The sequence below is a fragment of the Drosophila kikkawai genome, chromosome 3R, assembly GCF_030179895.1.
Source record: "Drosophila kikkawai strain 14028-0561.14 chromosome 3R, DkikHiC1v2, whole genome shotgun sequence".
Lineage (NCBI taxonomy): Eukaryota > Metazoa > Arthropoda > Insecta > Diptera > Drosophilidae > Drosophila > Drosophila kikkawai.
This window is the reverse complement of record NC_091731.1, coordinates 37488085-37506400: the sequence shown is the minus strand read 5'-3', so window position 1 is coordinate 37506400 and position 18316 is coordinate 37488085. Positions and strand designations below refer to the sequence as shown.

At 38.6% G+C, this 18316-nt stretch overlaps 4 protein-coding genes across 4 annotated transcripts; 2 read left to right on the top strand and 2 right to left on the bottom strand.

Moving 5' to 3' along the window:
• Positions 1 to 1483: 1483 nt before the first annotated feature.
• Positions 1484 to 2335, bottom strand: LOC108074371 (uncharacterized). Its single transcript, XM_017166395.2, has 2 exons — positions 1949 to 2335; positions 1484 to 1777 (listed from the first exon to the last, which is right to left on the bottom strand). Exons 1-2 carry the CDS (start codon positions 2324 to 2326, stop codon positions 1556 to 1558), a joined length of 600 nt encoding a protein of 199 aa, XP_017021884.1. The 5' UTR covers positions 2327 to 2335; the 3' UTR covers positions 1484 to 1555.
• A 973-nt stretch (positions 2336 to 3308) lies between these two features.
• Positions 3309 to 5053, bottom strand: LOC138928740 (G-protein coupled receptor Mth-like). Its single transcript, XM_070286271.1, has 7 exons — positions 4712 to 5053; positions 4492 to 4660; positions 4245 to 4421; positions 3920 to 4171; positions 3697 to 3862; positions 3445 to 3627; positions 3309 to 3388 (listed from the first exon to the last, which is right to left on the bottom strand). Exons 1-7 carry the CDS (start codon positions 5051 to 5053, stop codon positions 3367 to 3369), a joined length of 1311 nt encoding a protein of 436 aa, XP_070142372.1. The 3' UTR covers positions 3309 to 3366.
• A 662-nt stretch (positions 5054 to 5715) lies between these two features.
• LOC108074365 (uncharacterized) lies at positions 5716 to 6414 on the top strand. Its single transcript, XM_017166390.1, has one exon. It carries the CDS (start codon positions 5716 to 5718, stop codon positions 6412 to 6414), a length of 699 nt encoding a protein of 232 aa, XP_017021879.1.
• Positions 6415 to 8648: 2234 nt separating this feature from the next.
• Positions 8649 to 9447, top strand: LOC108074366 (uncharacterized). Its single transcript, XM_017166391.2, has 2 exons — positions 8649 to 9076; positions 9146 to 9447. The coding sequence occupies exons 1-2, from the start codon at positions 8663 to 8665 to the stop codon at positions 9401 to 9403; spliced, it is 672 nt and encodes a 223-aa protein (XP_017021880.1). The 5' UTR covers positions 8649 to 8662; the 3' UTR covers positions 9404 to 9447.
• The last annotated feature ends 8869 nt before the right edge of the window (positions 9448 to 18316 follow it).

The following is an 18316-nucleotide window of genomic DNA, read 5'->3' as shown; positions in this document are numbered from 1 at the left end:
AATTTCAGTTATCGTGTCATTAAAATTAAAAGGAACTTGAAAAAGCTGAATTAAATTACTTACTGGAATTAATAATTTATTACATTGAAGTTAAATAGTTGCACTTGTCTGCTGACGAACGATCTCGGTAATTAATAGAAGTTCTTATTTAGCAGCCAAAGTTAAGAAGAATTTCGTTTAGTGATGTCTAGGAAAAATAAATGTATTCCTTAAATTTATTAGAATAAGAGTTCTCAGAATAAAATTTAAGAATTAAATTGTATTATCAGCATGAATTTAATTTAATCAATAGTAAAATACTGTTGTTGCTGCCACAAACTATAAAAACGCTGTCTGGCGGGCAAGAATCGCCAGTCTTTACAATTTATTTGACAAGATGCGATTACTTGTGGTGCTTTTAGTTTTCGGATTTGTTTGCCGAGAAGTGAGTATAAATCAAGAGTCTAAAACTAATGTAAAAATAAGGAAAGCAGAAAACTATAGTTGTTATTGCTGAGTAATGACTTTGTTAAGTATGTGGTTTAATGAAAAAATAGAAAAGTTCGCAAAATGAAAGCCCAAGGTCTAGTACAAAAAAATCTTATTTATGTTAGTCTCCCTCATAATTTACTTAATCCCAAATTATTTCATTTATTTATTTTTTCACAGATCAATTCCGAGGAATTCCAGAAAATTGGAGAGAAATCTTACTATATTGAGAACGATAAAAAACTCGACTGGTTCCAGGCTCGCGATAAATGTAAAAGCATGGATGCCCACTTGGTTAGCATTCAAAACTATAAGGAATGGATGGATATCACTGATTGCTTAATTAGTTCCAAATCCTACTGGGTGGACATCAGAGATGTTAACTCAAACTTTAACTTCATATCAGACACTTCCGAACAGGAAGCTCCTTTTCTTAAGTGGTCCCACAGACAGCCACGTCGTAAAACCGATTATGATTGCGTAAAGCTGAAGATTAAAAGCCATAAAATGAAAACCAAGTATTGCAGCCAGGAGAACCATTATATTTGCGAAGCCAACAGTCGTCCTGCTCCAGTATACGAAACTAGGAGAGATATGAGACATGATTTTACTAATTGTTTTTTTAATTTTTCTGAATTTAAAAAGTTAGTTTATTAAATTAAATGCCATATGATAACACAACACTTAGGACATTTTGTGTGTAAATCTACAAAATTAAGTTACTTCCTTGAAAATAAAAAGAAGAAATACCTATGGAATTAGTTAAAAAACTCAAGTGACCAATTTCAAAGCTAATTGTCAAGTAAATTTTGAGTTACCAGGAGAGCACTTTAAGGTCCATTGAACACCAAACAGCCTGGACTTATAAAATTGGATTGACAAAAATATAAAGATCAGAAAAAAACTATGTTAAATCAACTATATATTCCTATTATTAATTAAATAATATGTATACAAGCTATGTGTATAAAAAGCTTCTTAAAGTTAAAAATAATAAAAATAAAAGAACAGCAACTGTTGATAATCGTTTTAATATTTATTTACTTTGATAAAAGAGCGAGTAAGCAGCGATCTCGACTTGAATATTTCACAACACGCTGACGGTGGTGGGATAGTCCCATTCAGGATCGGCCAGGCATCCGTTCATTTCCTCCAGGGACTGGGCGTGGTTGGCCCTGTACTTCCTCTGGGCCCCCAGCTGGCACTCGGACAGCGTCTTTGCGATGCCGTCCACCTCAGCCAGCAGGCTGGTTCGGCGGTCGGCGGCCTGGTCGGAGACACCAGTCAGATCCTTGGAACTCGAGGGACCCTGCAATTGCATATATAAATTCAGTTATTAATAGATTACTCGACTTTGACTCACGGTACTCTAGATCTTCACACTTGGTGCTTTACCATATTTACTTAATATATTAATATGTTATTTATAAACCCCTCGCGGTTCCCTATTTGCTATTCAGATATTTTCCCAAACACTCACGCTGTTGGCCAGGCACCCGAAGGCATCCAAGTTGGTTTTCTCGGCGTCACAGAGCACCAGGGATCCGCAGGAGCTGCGGACGGATTCCTTCAGCTCGTCGCGGGCGTAGGTGTAGCTGCCGTCAATCAGGACAAAGGCGTTAGAGTAGTTGTCATCGCAGACCCCGAAGTCCGTGTCCATCTGGTCGGCGTGGCCCTTGAGCACCGGCAGGTAGTAGTCGAAGCAGGCCGCGTTGAAGGTCTCCCCGGAGCGCAGGGCAGGCGAGTTGAGCAGGAAGTCGGTCAGCGTAGTCTCCTCGGTGATCTCGAAGGCGGCGGGCACTGCGGATCCACAGGCGGCGCCGATGGCCAGGAAGATGGTCAGGGTCTTAAAGAACATTTTCACTTTTTCGCGGTAGAGGAGAAACTGGATGAGATCGTGGAGCCCAGAGGCTTTTATACCGCAAGAGGCTCCTAATCAGACTCCCTAGATTTACGATACGGCAATTATCGGGGGAATTATTTATTTACTAGCTATTATTATGACGCTGAGTCGGCCAGGTTTCCTTTAACAGTATCAGCGAAACCCCCGAAAATCGCACAGATACGCCTATTTCTATCTTAAACGATTGTTAATAGGGTCCAATAAATATCATTTTAATCATTCTAATAGTAATATTATCTTGAAGAAGCTTTACCGACGTCAATTAAGTGGACCAACCATTAATAAATATTTAAAATCAAGGAAATGCGAATTTTTAAGTGAAAGCCAATAAATTAAGAGCTTACAAATTATCATGAAAGGGGCTTTCTTTCTTAAACAAAAACCCCCATAAACCTTATGATTGGTAGATCAATTAGTCACTCAGATTAAAAATACTTACTTTCTGATTGAGGAGCTATGGAAGTATTTTATAAAATTACATTTTATTATGTTTATTCATCGAATTCAGGATCATAAATTATAAGCCCATTATCAGGTGTAGTTATTATATAGTCGCCATTATCAAGACGATGTTTGAAGGTCGTAAAAACCATTATCAATGAAAGCAAGGAGAATTCTCAGAACTAAGTTATCTACTGCTACTGAAAACTCTCACATATAAAAAGTTATATTTTTATATATGCAAAAACTAACGCTTTATTATTGGGGTTGCTTTTAGCGTAATTCGACTAATCATTATAAATATTATGTATTATAAATCATATATTGAATTGAGAGCTATATAAATGATATTTTCTTTTTTCTTAATAATACTTTTACTTTAATTAATTAAAAAATTGCACTACTTCTTTGTTTTTCAACATATATATTTCAAGTCTGAAGGTGTTTTATATAATTACTCCTGTTAGTTTTTTTTTTTCTTTTTCATTTGTCCATTTGTGAATCGATTCGTATTTAACCAATTGCAAACTGCAAACTGCAAAGAATATCCGTGTTTAGTCACTCCTATTTCGAATACTGTAAACATATATATCAGGTTATTGCAAAATCTTGAATAATCGTAAATACCTCACCTTTCCCAAAGAAGCTTAAGAGTACTTCGCTTTAGGACAAACATAATGAAAATAATGATGCCGATGCAAGAATCACAGTATCGGCAAATCGTCAGAGGAAACTCCCAAGAATTTATTAAATATAATAAGCGGAAGCTCCACTGTATATCCATCAAGAAAATCATCCGTAAAAATACTTTATAGCTGTGATCAGATTGTGGAAAACTCAAATATTTTGACAATAATATTTTATTGTTAATTAGGTTATCTTACATTTGCATTCTCGAGTTCAGGTTCCTTGCCCTCTCGTCCTGGTCGGAGAAGTGCCTCAGTGAGAGTTTTACTCTTATAAAGTTGATGGTGGTCAGTAAAAAGAGGGTTGTGTTTAATGTTACTAGTATAGCCATCGGCAAAACCATGTAGTAATAAGACAAACTCTCTGAAAAAAGGAAGAAAAGGTTTTTTTATTTCTTTTGGAACACTAACAAAAGCCTACCCCTTAAAGCACAGGCTTCCCAACCAATACCGGGCACCCATTCAAACTTGTTGGGATCTCCATCCCAAATGTGATCAATCAGAAAGGGTATCCCCGTCAGGGTAGTTGGCGTTCCCCAGGCAAAGGTGCTGTAAGCTTTGAAGCTATATTCAGATTCAGCTCGATTGACCGAAGTAAAGCCTCTCCACAACTGATGGCTCATTGCCAAAAGCCAACTTAATTTGGCGAAAAACAAAAAAATTATGTAATCTCCTGCAATAGGTACGAAACAAAAATTGTAATTAGTTGCGAATTTGTACACTAAATTTATTGAAGTTATACATACCATGTAGAGCGCACAACTGCAAAGGCATTTGATCGTTTTTCAGCAATTGATGGAAAAAATACATAAGCGAAGTTATCATATAACAGATGAAACACTTTCCGTGCAGATTCCGAAGTTTCCTTACTTTGAGATACACTGCGATTGTGAGAGCCAAGAAAACTTGTGAAAGCCACAACACTGGTGGTCGGAAATAAAATATATAAGAAGAGAAGTAAGTGAGTAATGGCTATATAGTTACTGCTCTTACGTATTTTTGTTCCTGGTAGAAATGATATTTCTTCCCTCTCATAGTAAAAGCTAGTATGAAAGGCAGCCACAAAGGACTCTGTCTTGCCTGATGTAAACTGATTTGGATGGAGACAGTCATATCCCCTTAAGTTTATTTGCTTTTTCCCGTTGAACAAAACTCTTCCGTTCTAAGAATATCACGTTAGTCAAAGAAACATCGAACAGAAAGGTGGACTAACCTCGAACAACGTATACTTATCTTCTATCCAATTATCAAGCCACCGCATTCGATCTCTCATCACGATAAAATCCTTTAACAAGTTCCTTCGCACCACGGATCCGTTGTTGAGAGTCACTTTAAGGAAGGGATTAATCTCACTAAGCTGCTCCATCAGGCCATCGGTGCATTTTTCATTGGATGCATCCCAATCTTTGAAGCGACAACAGATCCATATGCATGGCTTAATTTGGCAGATACATCCTCGTAGGTGGCTATCCCAATTTTCCATGCGTTGATTTTCCGTTGTTATGTAATCATATTGGCCAGTCAAGTATTCAGGAACCTCGATCCCGTGGTACATAAATGAGCCGTTTCCTAGCCTTTGACTAGACGTTATATTCACAGTTTCTAAAAAGTGACATCCAGGAATCTCCGCTTTTGCTGTGTGCAGGATAATAAGCCCATGAAGTGCTCCGAGAAAAATAATGCAAGTGCTTTTGCCTTGGAACATAATATACGAACTAAAATTGACGACTAATTTACAATCAGCTTGGTGGTCGGGTTTATAAATCTTTCAAGAAAGCAACTTCTTTGAAAAATTATACATAAAACCATATGATTAGCTATCAACTTTCCTCCGGGAATATTATTTAAATGACTTTCTTGTTATTCGTGGCATTTGGCGCCCTGAGGCATTGTACTTTTCAAGTCAAGTTCGCTGTTTACTCGCTCTTTTATCGCAGTAAATAAATATTGAAACGAGAATCTAGAGATATTATAATTTATATTTATTAATTTCTGAGTTCCTTGTAAATCTATATGTAATTTTTTATTGATTCTTGGTAGACACACCCCTAATCAAATCTCTGACTAATTTAACACCTCTTGTTATCTAAAAGTTAATTGAAGCCACTATGTATCAGCTAAAAAGTGTAATTAAAAAGATATCAAGCAGAGGAGAGTCGGCGAACCGCGTATAAATAGAGCCTTCGAAATCCATTCCGGCCAAGTTTGCCGCCCAAGATGTCACAGAAACAATCCTCGCTCCTGGTACTCTGCCTGCTCTGTGTGGCCGCCAGCCTGGCCACCAAGGTTCATAAGCTGCACTTCACTATCAAGACCAATGCCCACCTTGCGGAGCTGCAGTCGGAGAGCAGGGAGCTGGCCGCCATCCATGCGGACGTCTCCTCCACTTGCTTCAATATTTACAGGCCCATCCTGGACAGCGTAACCACGGAATACGAGACAAGCTACGGGGAATGCGTCTCCGCCTACGACAAGTCCTCGGACGTGATCAAGTCCAAGTACGATTCCGTGCGCAATGACATAATAGTGACCACCCACAATGCGTGCTACGAGGCGTGTTGCAAGGTCTGGCAGCCGGAAGCTGAGAACGATCTGGAAACTCTGATCAAGCGCGTACAGTGCGCCGCCGATGTCTCCACCGAGAACTCCAAGATCATGTACAACGTCTCCTCAAATGCCACGGAGAATGCCGTCAAAATCAAGGAGGAGTACCGCGTCGTGGACACCCAGCGAAATATCTGCGTGAACAATGCGGAGCGCAACTACGTCCAGGACACGACCACCACCTACGAGCAGCTGAACGCCTGCCTCAAGGGCAACCAGCCCGATTCCGTTCCCACACCACCGGAAGCTCCGTCAGACGACATCCCAGTCGACATCCCTAACCCCCCCAATGCAAATGATGATAACCCTTAGATCTACATTTTTTAAGACTTTGGGATAGAAAAGTCCAGATGCAAATAGCATTCAGGCAGCCAATTTTGTAATATTTAAATTAATCAATAAAAATCAGGCCAACTAATTATGTTTAACATGTTTTAAACTATTTATGTTTTAAGTTTATGGAACTTTACTTTTCAGGTTTTATTCAATTGAAAAAAAAAGTTGTTAACAAATTAAGAAAGGGAACTAATTTAGGAACGACGTTGTATTTATGGAACTTTACTTTTCAGGCTAGCAATTATTTCAATTAATTGAAAAAAATAGGGTAAGGTGGGGTAAAGCCGACCTAGTAAATGGTTTTGGCTATAAAATGTTTATTTTACATCGGATAAAGTCGTTATATATACCAAATTAAAGGTTAGACTTTTGCGCAACGTTCTATGCATAGCATTTTATTCATACCTTTGAAAAGTTTTGAGATACAAGCGTTTTACGAAAAAGTTCATTTTTGCTATGTTCAAAAATGATGGGGTAAACCCGACCGCCTATGTTTTTGGTTGCTTTAGTACAGATATAACCTAAATATAGGTTTTGCAATGATAAATCAATCAATGTTATGTTATATAATGGTAATAAAAGATAAAAGAATTAAAAAAATTAAAATAGCAAAATAATTAATCAGTATCATCTGATTCGCTGCTCAAATAGCTTGCTGGCGTTTTTTGGTTCGAGTTGAACGTTTGATTGGCTGCGATGTTGATGGTTTTGGTGTGATTGTTGTTTTTTTTGGATTTTTTGCGGCAGGATTTACCCCACTATTTAGAGGTCGGATTTGCCCCACCACGTAATTTTTCATAAAAACGCAATTAAAAAAGAAATTATGAAAAAAAATGAACCAAACTTATATGCACTTTGTAGGACTTTATTCAAAGAATCTAAATATACTTACCTTTTCATGCGATAACTTTGACAAAAAGAAATATCCTGCAGTTAATTATGCACAAAAATGAAATTCAAAATTGTGAAAACAAACTTGTTGTCGTTTGACCATCTCAATGTTGACTAATAAAATGCTGTCATACCACCATTTACATTGTTTTCGATGCTCTACACGACAACACTAATATTATTTTGCGTAGTGCTTCCGATATTCGAAAACAGAGGGAGGTCGGGTTTACCCACACTGTCGGCTTTACCCCACCTTACCCTATTATAAACAAATTTAAGAAAAGCAACTAAAGTTTGGGACGATGAGGTTTATATGAAACTTTACTTTTCAGGATCCAATTAATTTAAAAAAAAATTAAGAAAGGGAATTAATTTCGGGACGATGGAGTTTTTAAACCCTGACAGTTTGCTGTTATGTAAAAAAACATACATGCGGGTTGAACTCCTAGATTATCATATTATCAGGTATTATTATATTAACACAATTCGTTTCAAAGTTGGAAACCACAATAACCGGAACTATGTGCAAAAAAGGTAAAAATGGATGAATTTATTTAGATTTTTATATTACTATTTTTCTATTGTTTACATCAATCGATGTAATACTCATTAACTCGCTTATAATAATACTAATAATTAAAGTCAGTTATATATATGTATATTTATAATTGCTATTATAAAAATATAAACTTCAAGTATTGACAAGACTGTATTTGTAGTAGATTGTGACGTTAATTCTAATAATTTTATTTATATATTTTTTTTTTTTAAATTAAAGCGCCTGATATCATAAATGTGATATAATGAATTTATAAATGTATTTATTTATTTCATTAATTTGTATTCCATTTCCTTAGATATTAAAATGATGTATTAGTGATATAACAATAAAAAAAATATTTCCATTTATATTGAAACAATATTTCAATAAGAAGTTAGATTTTGGCACATGTATTGCATTGTTAATATATTGATTTGTTATCATTTTTCTATATATCGAAGAATGAAAAACCGCTCTTTCACTTCTCAAACTAAGTTCAAATTGTTCAAAAAACAATTAGGAAATATTCTAGGGTTGTTTTCGCAGCGGAAATTACAACTTGTCAAGCGGTAATAGGTTTTAAATTTTGGCAACTACAATTCCGCTGAAAATCAATAACTAGTAAGCAATTATCAAGAGCACAATCCAATTAATAAATACTCAGAAGTCTCGGCGCTTCCCCAAACACAAAACAATTAGGAGGGGAGATAAGGAGCCTCTTTAGTTGCATATAAAAGTGGCGAACTCCGCATCCATGGCATCTAGTTGGGAGCCCAGACTCTGCCCTCAGTCATGTATTTCCTACACTTCGTGTTGGCCCTGTTCCTGGCCCTTGGCCTGGCCACCGGCCTTACCCTGAACCTGAACCTCAAACCGAACTCGGGCAAATTGAAGTTGAAATTGCCCACCAACAAGAAGATCCATGGCCTGCAGCAGCAGACGGAGGTGCTGGCTGTCCGGGATCCACAGACCACTCAGCAGTGCTTCAACTACTACACACCCATCCTCAGCGGGATTACGGATCGGTACGAGAAGAACTATGGCCAGTGCAATCAGGATCACAGCACAGGCAGCGAGCTGGTGATACTCACCTTCAAATGGACTCTGTACGACATCCAGGAGGCTACGGATCAAGGCTGCAAGACCTTCTGGCCCTGCGGATCCATTGTGGACTATGTGGAGGCCTTCCAGTGCTTTGCCAGTGCGGTAAGGATAACTCTTACAGAGTTTTATAAATGAAAAATTATTCATATTCATTTTATATATAATTAATAGGCCGCTGACGAGTCGAAGATCATGTACCAAGTGTCAGCCGATGCCACTGAGGCGGCTGGCAACATGAAGATCGATCTCCAGACCCTGGACACCCAGCTGGAGCTCTGTGTGACCAGTGCCGAGAGGGAGTACGTCGAGGGAACCATCGCCACCTATGAGGACCTCAACAAATGCCTCAATGGAGGCGGTCTGACTACAGACACCGTTCCTGGTGGGGATTGGGATACTACTACGGATTGGTATACAACCGTTGCCTAAAAATAATAATTAATACAAATTACAAAATGAAAATAAATTTAGATTGAGCCTGAACAAAGAAGCATTTAATTTCTTAATCATCTTAAAGTAAATTTTTCTTAAATTCAAAAATATTAACTAAATATCCTTACTTTTAGACCACCCCGAAAACCGTATCATATCTGAGCCGAAACCGAAACTATCCAGCTAATTTCTTTTATGTCCTAATTTAACGACAATCCCTTCTGCGTTTCTTCCAGTTTTTTCCCACAGTTGACCATAGACTCCCTCCCATATCTATCTGTCTATCTGTCAATGGACCTGCTCCTTTGACCTGACCACACCCAAAAAAAATATAGGAACAAGAAAAACAGGTAAACTGGTAGAAATCAGTTCGCATCTTGTCCTCGGACAAGAGCCCCGGCCTTTGAAGGACTGCCGCCGAGCGACGTTGTCGCCGCTCTTTGTCAGCGCTCTGTAAAAATTTTGCGCTTAATTAATTGTGAAATATTGGCTGGAAAATCAATTGACAATTGAGTTGTAATCGCAATGGCAATGCTCAATGGACAGTTGGCCAAGTAGGCGTCGGAGAATCCAGGGAGATCGTCGAACCCGAGGCCTATGGCTTTGACTGGAGCTCGGTCTGGAACTGGAACTACAATTGCCAGTCATGTCTTCATAAATTTCATTCCGACTCCGGTCCGCGGTCTCCCCCCCGAACATGCGCCAAAAACATACACACACAAATATCGGGCCTCGAGCATACTATATCCTATGGCTATTCCCGACTATTTCATCTTTTGCCGACGGCGTACGGCGCATGTTGTATGCAAGCCTTAAATTGAATCGTTACAAATTTTGTTGCTCGTTATAGCAAGCGTTTTATTGCCATTGCCCAACCAGTTTTCTGTGTTTTTTTTTTTTAATTTTTTTTTGTTGCAATGCAAAGCAGCGGAAAAGCGAGTCCAAGTCGAAGTCGAAGCCAATCCTGAGATTATGATCGCCGAACCAGGATCCCGCCTCCTCCGTCTAGAAACGGTAGCCCCTGTGCCCCAGCGGCAGCGTTTAATAACTTCATTAAATGCCCTTTGACATTTATGCCAGAGAGACACACACACACTTAGTTATGTGGCACTATCTCGTCGCCGAGATCGGTACAGGTAGCCCAAGGAACCCTATAAATTACACAATCATCAGATAGGGAAAACTGTTTACAAGCCGAGACTCGGGCCAGGCACGCCCACAGTAGCCACTGGGGAGACGCAGACGGAGACGATGTCCACTAAAAAGGTCATCAACTATTTTAGAAACTAATTTTACACGGGAAGAAAATGTTACCTAATAGAAGGTAATTGATTTGGTTAATAAGATAAAGGTTAAAAATGAGATTGAAAGAGGCTGAAAAGTTATAAGTTATAATGAAAGATTTTATTAAATACAAAATAATGTTTAGAGCAATAATATATATCATAAAAAATATTTAAACAATCTTTAGATGTATTATCTAGCTTTTAATAATTAAACAAATATAAAGGTCTTGGGAAAAATAAAAATAAAATGCATTTTTAAAACCTTCCTTAATAAAAAGAATTATATTAATATTACCTTAATATTTCCCAATAAACTAGTGTTTTTCTTTTAATAAATTAACGCTAAAATATTTCTCTTTCAACTCAATTTTCCCCAGTGCACTCCAATTGATTAGCCTCCCCTCTGGCTTTCCTATTTTATTGAAAACTATTTTTTATGAAGCAACAGCCGCGGGTCAAAGCTAATTGCTCTAATTTCTAGCTAAGCAGACACAGACGCGCTCTTGACATTTTTGTTTCGGGCAATGCCATAAATATACTGCTGGAGGATCGGTGATCGGATCAGCGAGATCGCAGCTTGCCGCCCGCCGATTTTATCAGGCGAACCCGAAGGAGACCAAGTCTGGGATCCGAATTTGTCGGCGGTTTGTGGCCCTTTTTTCTCTGGCCAAAAACAATGGCCATTTGAATTTGAGTTGGCCCGGAGACCGGGCGCAGTCAAAGATTTATTACACTCAATGCCCTACAATCTGGCGGGACATTGCCCTGGCCCACACAGCCTTATCTCTGAACTATAGGGGTGTACATATATATATTCCATAAGCTCAGTAGCTTTGTCAGCACGTGGCAACCGAGAAGAGAGCGTCTAGAAAGCAAGCTGAGGAGGAGCCCCGTAATCAGAACATTGATAGGAACAAACGACTCGTAATTGATCGACTAATTGGGGCTGAATTCGAGTTTTGTTTTTATTATTCTTTTTTAAGAAATTGTGAATTATCACAAAAATATGTTTCGAAATGCTGACGACAGGCAAAAGCTGTTCAAGATTAGGATCTAAACACATGTTAATCTTATCGAAAACTTTGGAAACTGCGAAATTAAATTTAAAGGGAATCCTGAAAGTGTTTAAGTAATTATTAGTACATTTTTTAGTCAAGTTGAGTGAATAAAATAGTTAAAAATAAATAAGAAAAAGCGAAAATGATTAAATATTCTTAATAAAAATAATATTTTAGAAAATTATATAAAATATATTGATAAAATACGATTATATCGATTTATTAGACATATATCACAATCTTGGAATTTATATTTAAACATATATTTTCTCGTCAAAAACAGATCTATAATTTCCATGATTTCAGGGACTTCCTTCTTCGACTTAAAAGAAATCAAAACCCTTGCCTTCGATCTGCCGCTGTGATTTTTGCGTAAACGAGAATCAGAATCCGAATCCGAAAACCAAATCCAAAAGTGATCGATAGGCGGCGGCCCGTCGACAGAACTTTGGTTATCGTTTCGGGGGCCATTGTGGCTCTTGGCTCTTTTGCGGGGCAGAATTATTATGTATCTCGGAGCGATTAACAGACGCATTTCAATTTTATTGCGCCAGATCATTATCGGAGCGGGGATTCAACCTTTTTGTTTGCTGCGACAACAAATCATTAGATCATGATGATCGCGATGATCATAACGAAATCATAATAAAAACGAAAACACCGGAGCGGAGACGGAGGAAAACCAACCAGGCGATCGCCGATCGGGCATCAAAGAGCCCGAAATTAACATTGAGGCGCGAAGAGAAACTTTCCTTTCGCCGGATGATGCCAATGATTTCACCCAGTGCCACATATTGGCCAATGCCAGCGGCAAAGGAGAAGGCAAAGACGACACATTACCTAGGAAGGCACTGGAAAAAATGCAATATAAGAATAAGAATATACAAAAATGAATTAGAAATTACAGCATTACATTGTGTTTATTATCAAAATTTAAGTCTTAAATAGGTAAACTTTTATTGAAATTAAAAAATAAATTAATTGAAATTTCAAACCAATTTTAAGAGGCAACAGAACATATTTTTGATATGACTTTATATTGGACTTTTCCTTTCAATATAAATGCTAACACCCTGCTAATACCCCATTTAATCTTCTCTCTATTTTTTCGAGCAGTGCATCCTCATCATCGCCGTGGTCATCATGGTCAAAACGAAATGGAGACGTGCCATTGCGGGTGGCTGTGGCAATTAGACAACAAGTGGCTAAGCCTGCTAGGCGGAGGTAAGGAGGTAAGCTATCTCAAGGCGGTCAGTTCAAAGGCCTGCGATCCACTAATCAGCGAGAAACAAACCCGTTGACTGCCCAGAGCAGGTGTGAAAATCGTTCACCGTTGGGCTGGCTGGGAATAATGGCCATAATGGGTGGCAATGAAGCGCAGCGGTTGAGCAAATAAATTAATCAAAAGGAAATCGGCGTGGAAAGCAAACGAGGGATTTTAGTTACCCGCCGTTGACCGCTAATTCACATATCATTTATTTTATAAATTAGCTGAGAGATCAAAGCCATCGCCATCACTTTGGGCGATGTCAAACAATGGTTAGTATGTATTTCGCATTGATCTTGCCGCGGAGAGGCACTTCGGAAGCACTTGGGCTTCTGTGGCCCGAAAAAAAAACGGAGAAAAGAAACCCGAAAATGGTTTAATTTGTTTGTGCAGCGGCAGCGTTTGGTAAATGAAACGCTAAGTGGCCAACAGCTTGTTTGGCCAAGGGCCGCCTATTTACATACCTCAACTCCGGAGTCCGAGGGCTTCTCCCTCCCTCCCTGCCTGACAAATTGCTTGGCTGCATTTCATTTTTTCGAGCGATCAAAAATCTAAAAAAAATCACAGAAATTAAAAACCAAGGGTTACTGGTCCTCCCTTATCCCCTTATCAATTTGAGAATACAACTTTATCGCTTAATCCCCGACTTTTCCAATTACAAAAGGCACTGAGAATATGCTTCAGCCTCCTGTGTGTGTTTGCTTTGAAATTGATTTGACTTATGGTACACCCCTCTCATGAGGGTGTAACACAAACCGAGGAGTGTTAACCACCCGTAGCCCCGCTGCTCTGTTTATCCCATCAGTTCCACCCTTCACTGCCACTGGCTCCCTGCTCTATGATATATGTAATTTTGATAACGAGAGCATTTAAGCCTGAACAAAAGAGGGGCGGAGAAGGTGGCAGAGATGGCAACCAAGGGGTTAAGGAAGTAGCTAAATTCAGGAATTATAAGAAAAAGTATTAATAAATTTAAGGAAATTTTAATAAATAAATGAAGTGAAAAAAATATATAATATATTCAGTTAAAATACTTTTCTTATAAATTAACTTAAAATACAAAATATACAATAATATTCCAGCTTAAATGCAATATAAATCAATATTTTAAAGCTGCTATATATGAGATATAAATCAATATTCCTTTTGATATTAAAACTCTTCTAAATCAGAGCTTAAATCTAGTTTAAACTATTATATTTTCCGGCTATAAAAATCTGAAAATCCTAGCTAATCTAACATCCCTTTCCAAGACAAAGTTTCCTCGTAATTTGCCCGCCTAACGAGTTCCCTTTCCCGTTCCCCCGGACAACCAAGTCCCCAGAACCCACAAAACCCACCCTCGCCTCTCAGCCTTTCTGATGGTGGTGGTGGTGGTGGTGGCCACATCCTCATCCCAGTCCCCCATCCTCCACATTGCTTGTGTGTGTTCTGCTGGCTGTCGACGCATATTAATCCAATTATCATGCACTGTGCACGAAATCACTTAATCGTTTCGAACTTTCGTCTGCGGAGAGACGAGGGAGGCTTCCTCTGGCTTGTTTCAACCAAAATGGTTTCACTGGCACAGCAAATGTACATTCATAAACATTCATATATTGGTATAATTCCGGTTTAGTTGCATTTAGTCACTGGCTGCTGATTATGATTGATGCCAAACTGTATGGGCAGGGAAATGTCGTTCTGTGACAGCTTCTAAATTGGTTATAAATACGGTGGAGATTTCTGAGGTTTACGTGGTGGATAGACTTTATAAAATACTCATGGGAAATATCTCTGTATTTTAATAAAAGTCTTAAGATAAATTTAGATTTTACTAAAATTTAAATAGGGCTTGAGGGGGACACAATTACTGTTTCTTTGACACTCTAGGTAATTGACTTTAATATTTACAAATATTTTAAACATTATATAGGTAAGTCAAATAGTTGTAAAAAATATTTAAAATATTTACCGCTTATCAAATTAAATTTTTAATATATAAAAAAATCCTCAAACACCAAATTAACCCCTTGCCTCACCTTTTCGGTGAATTCCTTTTAACCTGTAAACCCTACCCAGCGAATATATATTGCCTAACGCTATCCCACGAGCCTTAAACGGAGAGCAAAACAATTTGATTTAATTAAAAAATTATGGGATTACATACATTAATGCTTGTCAAGCAATATATATGCAAATTTCGCAGCGAGGGGAGGCACACGGATGACAGCGAGCAGACTGCGGCGAGTGTCGCATATTAAAGAATATTTTATTTGCTTTTATTACACACAGCACGCCCAGTTCACCCCGGTGGCAGGACCCTGCTCCAGGACCTGTCCTCCGTCCAGTTTCTCCTTCTCCGCCTCTCCGCACCGGAAACTTGCAGCGCAGACTCCGATGATATGGGACCAAAAGTGAGAAAAAATATGGCAGAAGAAGGCGGCAGCGCCCACAATGAGGCTGAGAATCTAATAAATTGTGGCACTGTCACTTGGCTTAGTGAAGGATAACTGGCCGCCGTTGCACGCCTCCCCCAACAACAAACAGTTACAGCATTTGGTGCTGCAAAAGGACTCATCAAAAATTCATAACGCGCCACGTAATAAAAATTATTCAAATTTTTCGCAGGGCGACGGGTGGCTTGGGTTCCGGGTTTTCCCGGGTTCGCAGAGGCAACTAAATTGCGGTGATGTTTCATAAGGATGGCTGGCAGCCAGAAAGGCAAAAAAAAAGGTGGCAGGCGACAAACGCAGAAAAAGGACAAATCACACCCTCGATTATGATGCGCACAGGGAACGCATATAGCAACGTATATGAACAGCAGGGGTTGAAATTCTAGGCATTTTGTAATAATAAATAAATAAAAAATATTCTTTTTAATAAATTAGTTGTTTGGGAAAGTCAGAAACAGTTGCAAAAAATAAATATTTCCTGGAGAAAACATTTCATAAATGTTTAAAAACTAAAGCTCTACAAATTTCCTTTTAATAACCCTTGAAAATATATTTTAATTTCCATTATTTCTATTTCCCTGACCTCCACTGTCCTTAATTTCCCACAAAAGGGACGTGGTGGAGTGTTAAGGATATTCATGGGTCGTGTGGCCAAACGGAAATTGAATGATTTTGCGCAACAGTCGCGGAAGTTGCTACTTTATAGTCATTTAGTGGTTGGTCCTCGGACAATGCATCACGGGCTTATCACATATCAGGGGGCTGCCTGTCACGGGGCGGATTATGGCCAAAAAACCACACGAGCAGCGGGGAATGATGCTAAAAATTTTACAGAAATCGAAACCTGGCTAGGATGTCCGATAACAAAATAGAAGCGCCGCAGGACCCAGAATGGAGAACGTAAAACGCAGGACAATGACAGCGCTGTCGCTTCCCAGGCGTCGACGCTGTTTCCGCCGGAAGTGTAATTTGATACTTTTACAGCTCCGCACGAGCATCGCAGCTGAAAAGGGTTCGAGTTCGGGTTCGAGCTCCCTAGTACTATGTAGTAGTACTCGATACTCTCTGCTCTTCTCCTCGAGGAGCACGCTAATTTCTGCAATTGACTTTTAAACCCTGCGAAACGAAGCGGCGCCTGTCAGACCTGCTGCAGAACGACGCACACATAACGAGCTCCTTTTTTGTCCGCAAAAATTGTGCATTTCAATTCAATTTCCTCTCCACACACACACAGAGACGTACGGAGGAAGAGGGTCGATATGCGATGATGGCCAGGATGGCCTAGACCAGGCCAGAGCTTGACTCAATGAATGCCTCCCCCCACCCCCCTGGCAGCAGGGCAGGAAAATACCTGGCCAAGATACAGTAGTCATTGGTGGTGGTGAAAGGGGAGAATTTAGTTGTGAATTGAAAACTTAACTTATAGTAAAGAAAACCTTATAACCTTTAAATCTATATTTGAATTCTTTTCCTGTTATTACTTTTCTAAGAAATATTAACTTATTACTTTTAAAATTTGGCATAATTTTTATATCAATTCCAAAGATTTAAGATTTAATTCAAGATTTTCCAAGAACTATTTCAAATCCAAATTCCCCCAAAACCTAATAAAGAATAATTTCTTTTGAACTCATCATAACTAATATTTATATTGATAATTACGCATCGATTTCTTAATAATAATAATATTAATATTTATATTGAATTTGGGGTTTTTCGTACGAAATGTTTAGAGTTTCTGTTGATTGCAAAGCGCAATGCAATTATCAGTACATTTTTCTGAGAATTCATTTCTTTGTCTAAGCTTTTAATATTAATTTTATTTTCAAAGAATGAATACAAAAAGAAAGAAAATAAAAATAAGGATCATTTTATTTTCAAAGAATTAATAGTAAATAATAATAATAATATAAAAAACAAGAATCTAACTAGCAACCACTGTATGTGCTCTACCTCGTATATTTTTGCAATTTCGTTGGCCAGTTTCCAGGGCCTGTTCTTGGCCATTGAGTGAATCGCCTGGCTACGTGGCCGACTTCCCGTCACTACTCCCCCTGCCACGACATCTCGTATATATCGCTATATATCTCTGTAACGTGGTGATGTTCGTGAGTGAGTGAACTGTCACAATTGACGTGGGGCGTATAAATTTTACATTTAACGAAAACGTAATCGAATTGAGCGAGCTGTATATGGCGAGGCCAAAAAAAAAGAAGGAAAAACCAGAGAAGAGGCAGAGGGAGCAGTTAGCCAGTTAGCCAAGTTGGCTTAGTCCCCGTTCTCAATATCCCTCAACCTCCTCCCTCCCTCTTATGAAGACATCAGGCGAGGCGCATGGCAATTTGTGGGACGCCACAGCGAAGAGAGAGAGGGAGGCTGATTTCTGAGGGGTTTCGGCGGTGATTTGGGGGCTTTTTGGGATGTGAGGCTATGCCAATTTGATGGCAGCATGCACAGAATGCATTCATCAGGCCAAGATTGTTAGCCATCCTGCTGGGGATTCGATCGGGATAGGAATTGGAATCTGTATCGGTTTATGTGCATTCCCGGGCTCACATTATTAACTGCCACGGATGCGTGTAATGGGCCACCCTGGAAAATAATAATGAGGAGTGGTTTATACACTTGACAAAGGGTGTGAAATTTATTTTATAAAATTCTTAGAATGTCTAGTTAATAAAGCAAGTTTATGAAATATTAAAAGATATCAATAAAAACATTTTACCATTACATTTCATAAGAAATTTCGTTTTTTAACTATTTAATATTTAAAAAAAATGTATTACCAAACTCCCAATTATTTAAGACAACTCTTAGACCCTCTATTCCCATTTTCGGCTTAAAGAAAATTATCCCCAGACATT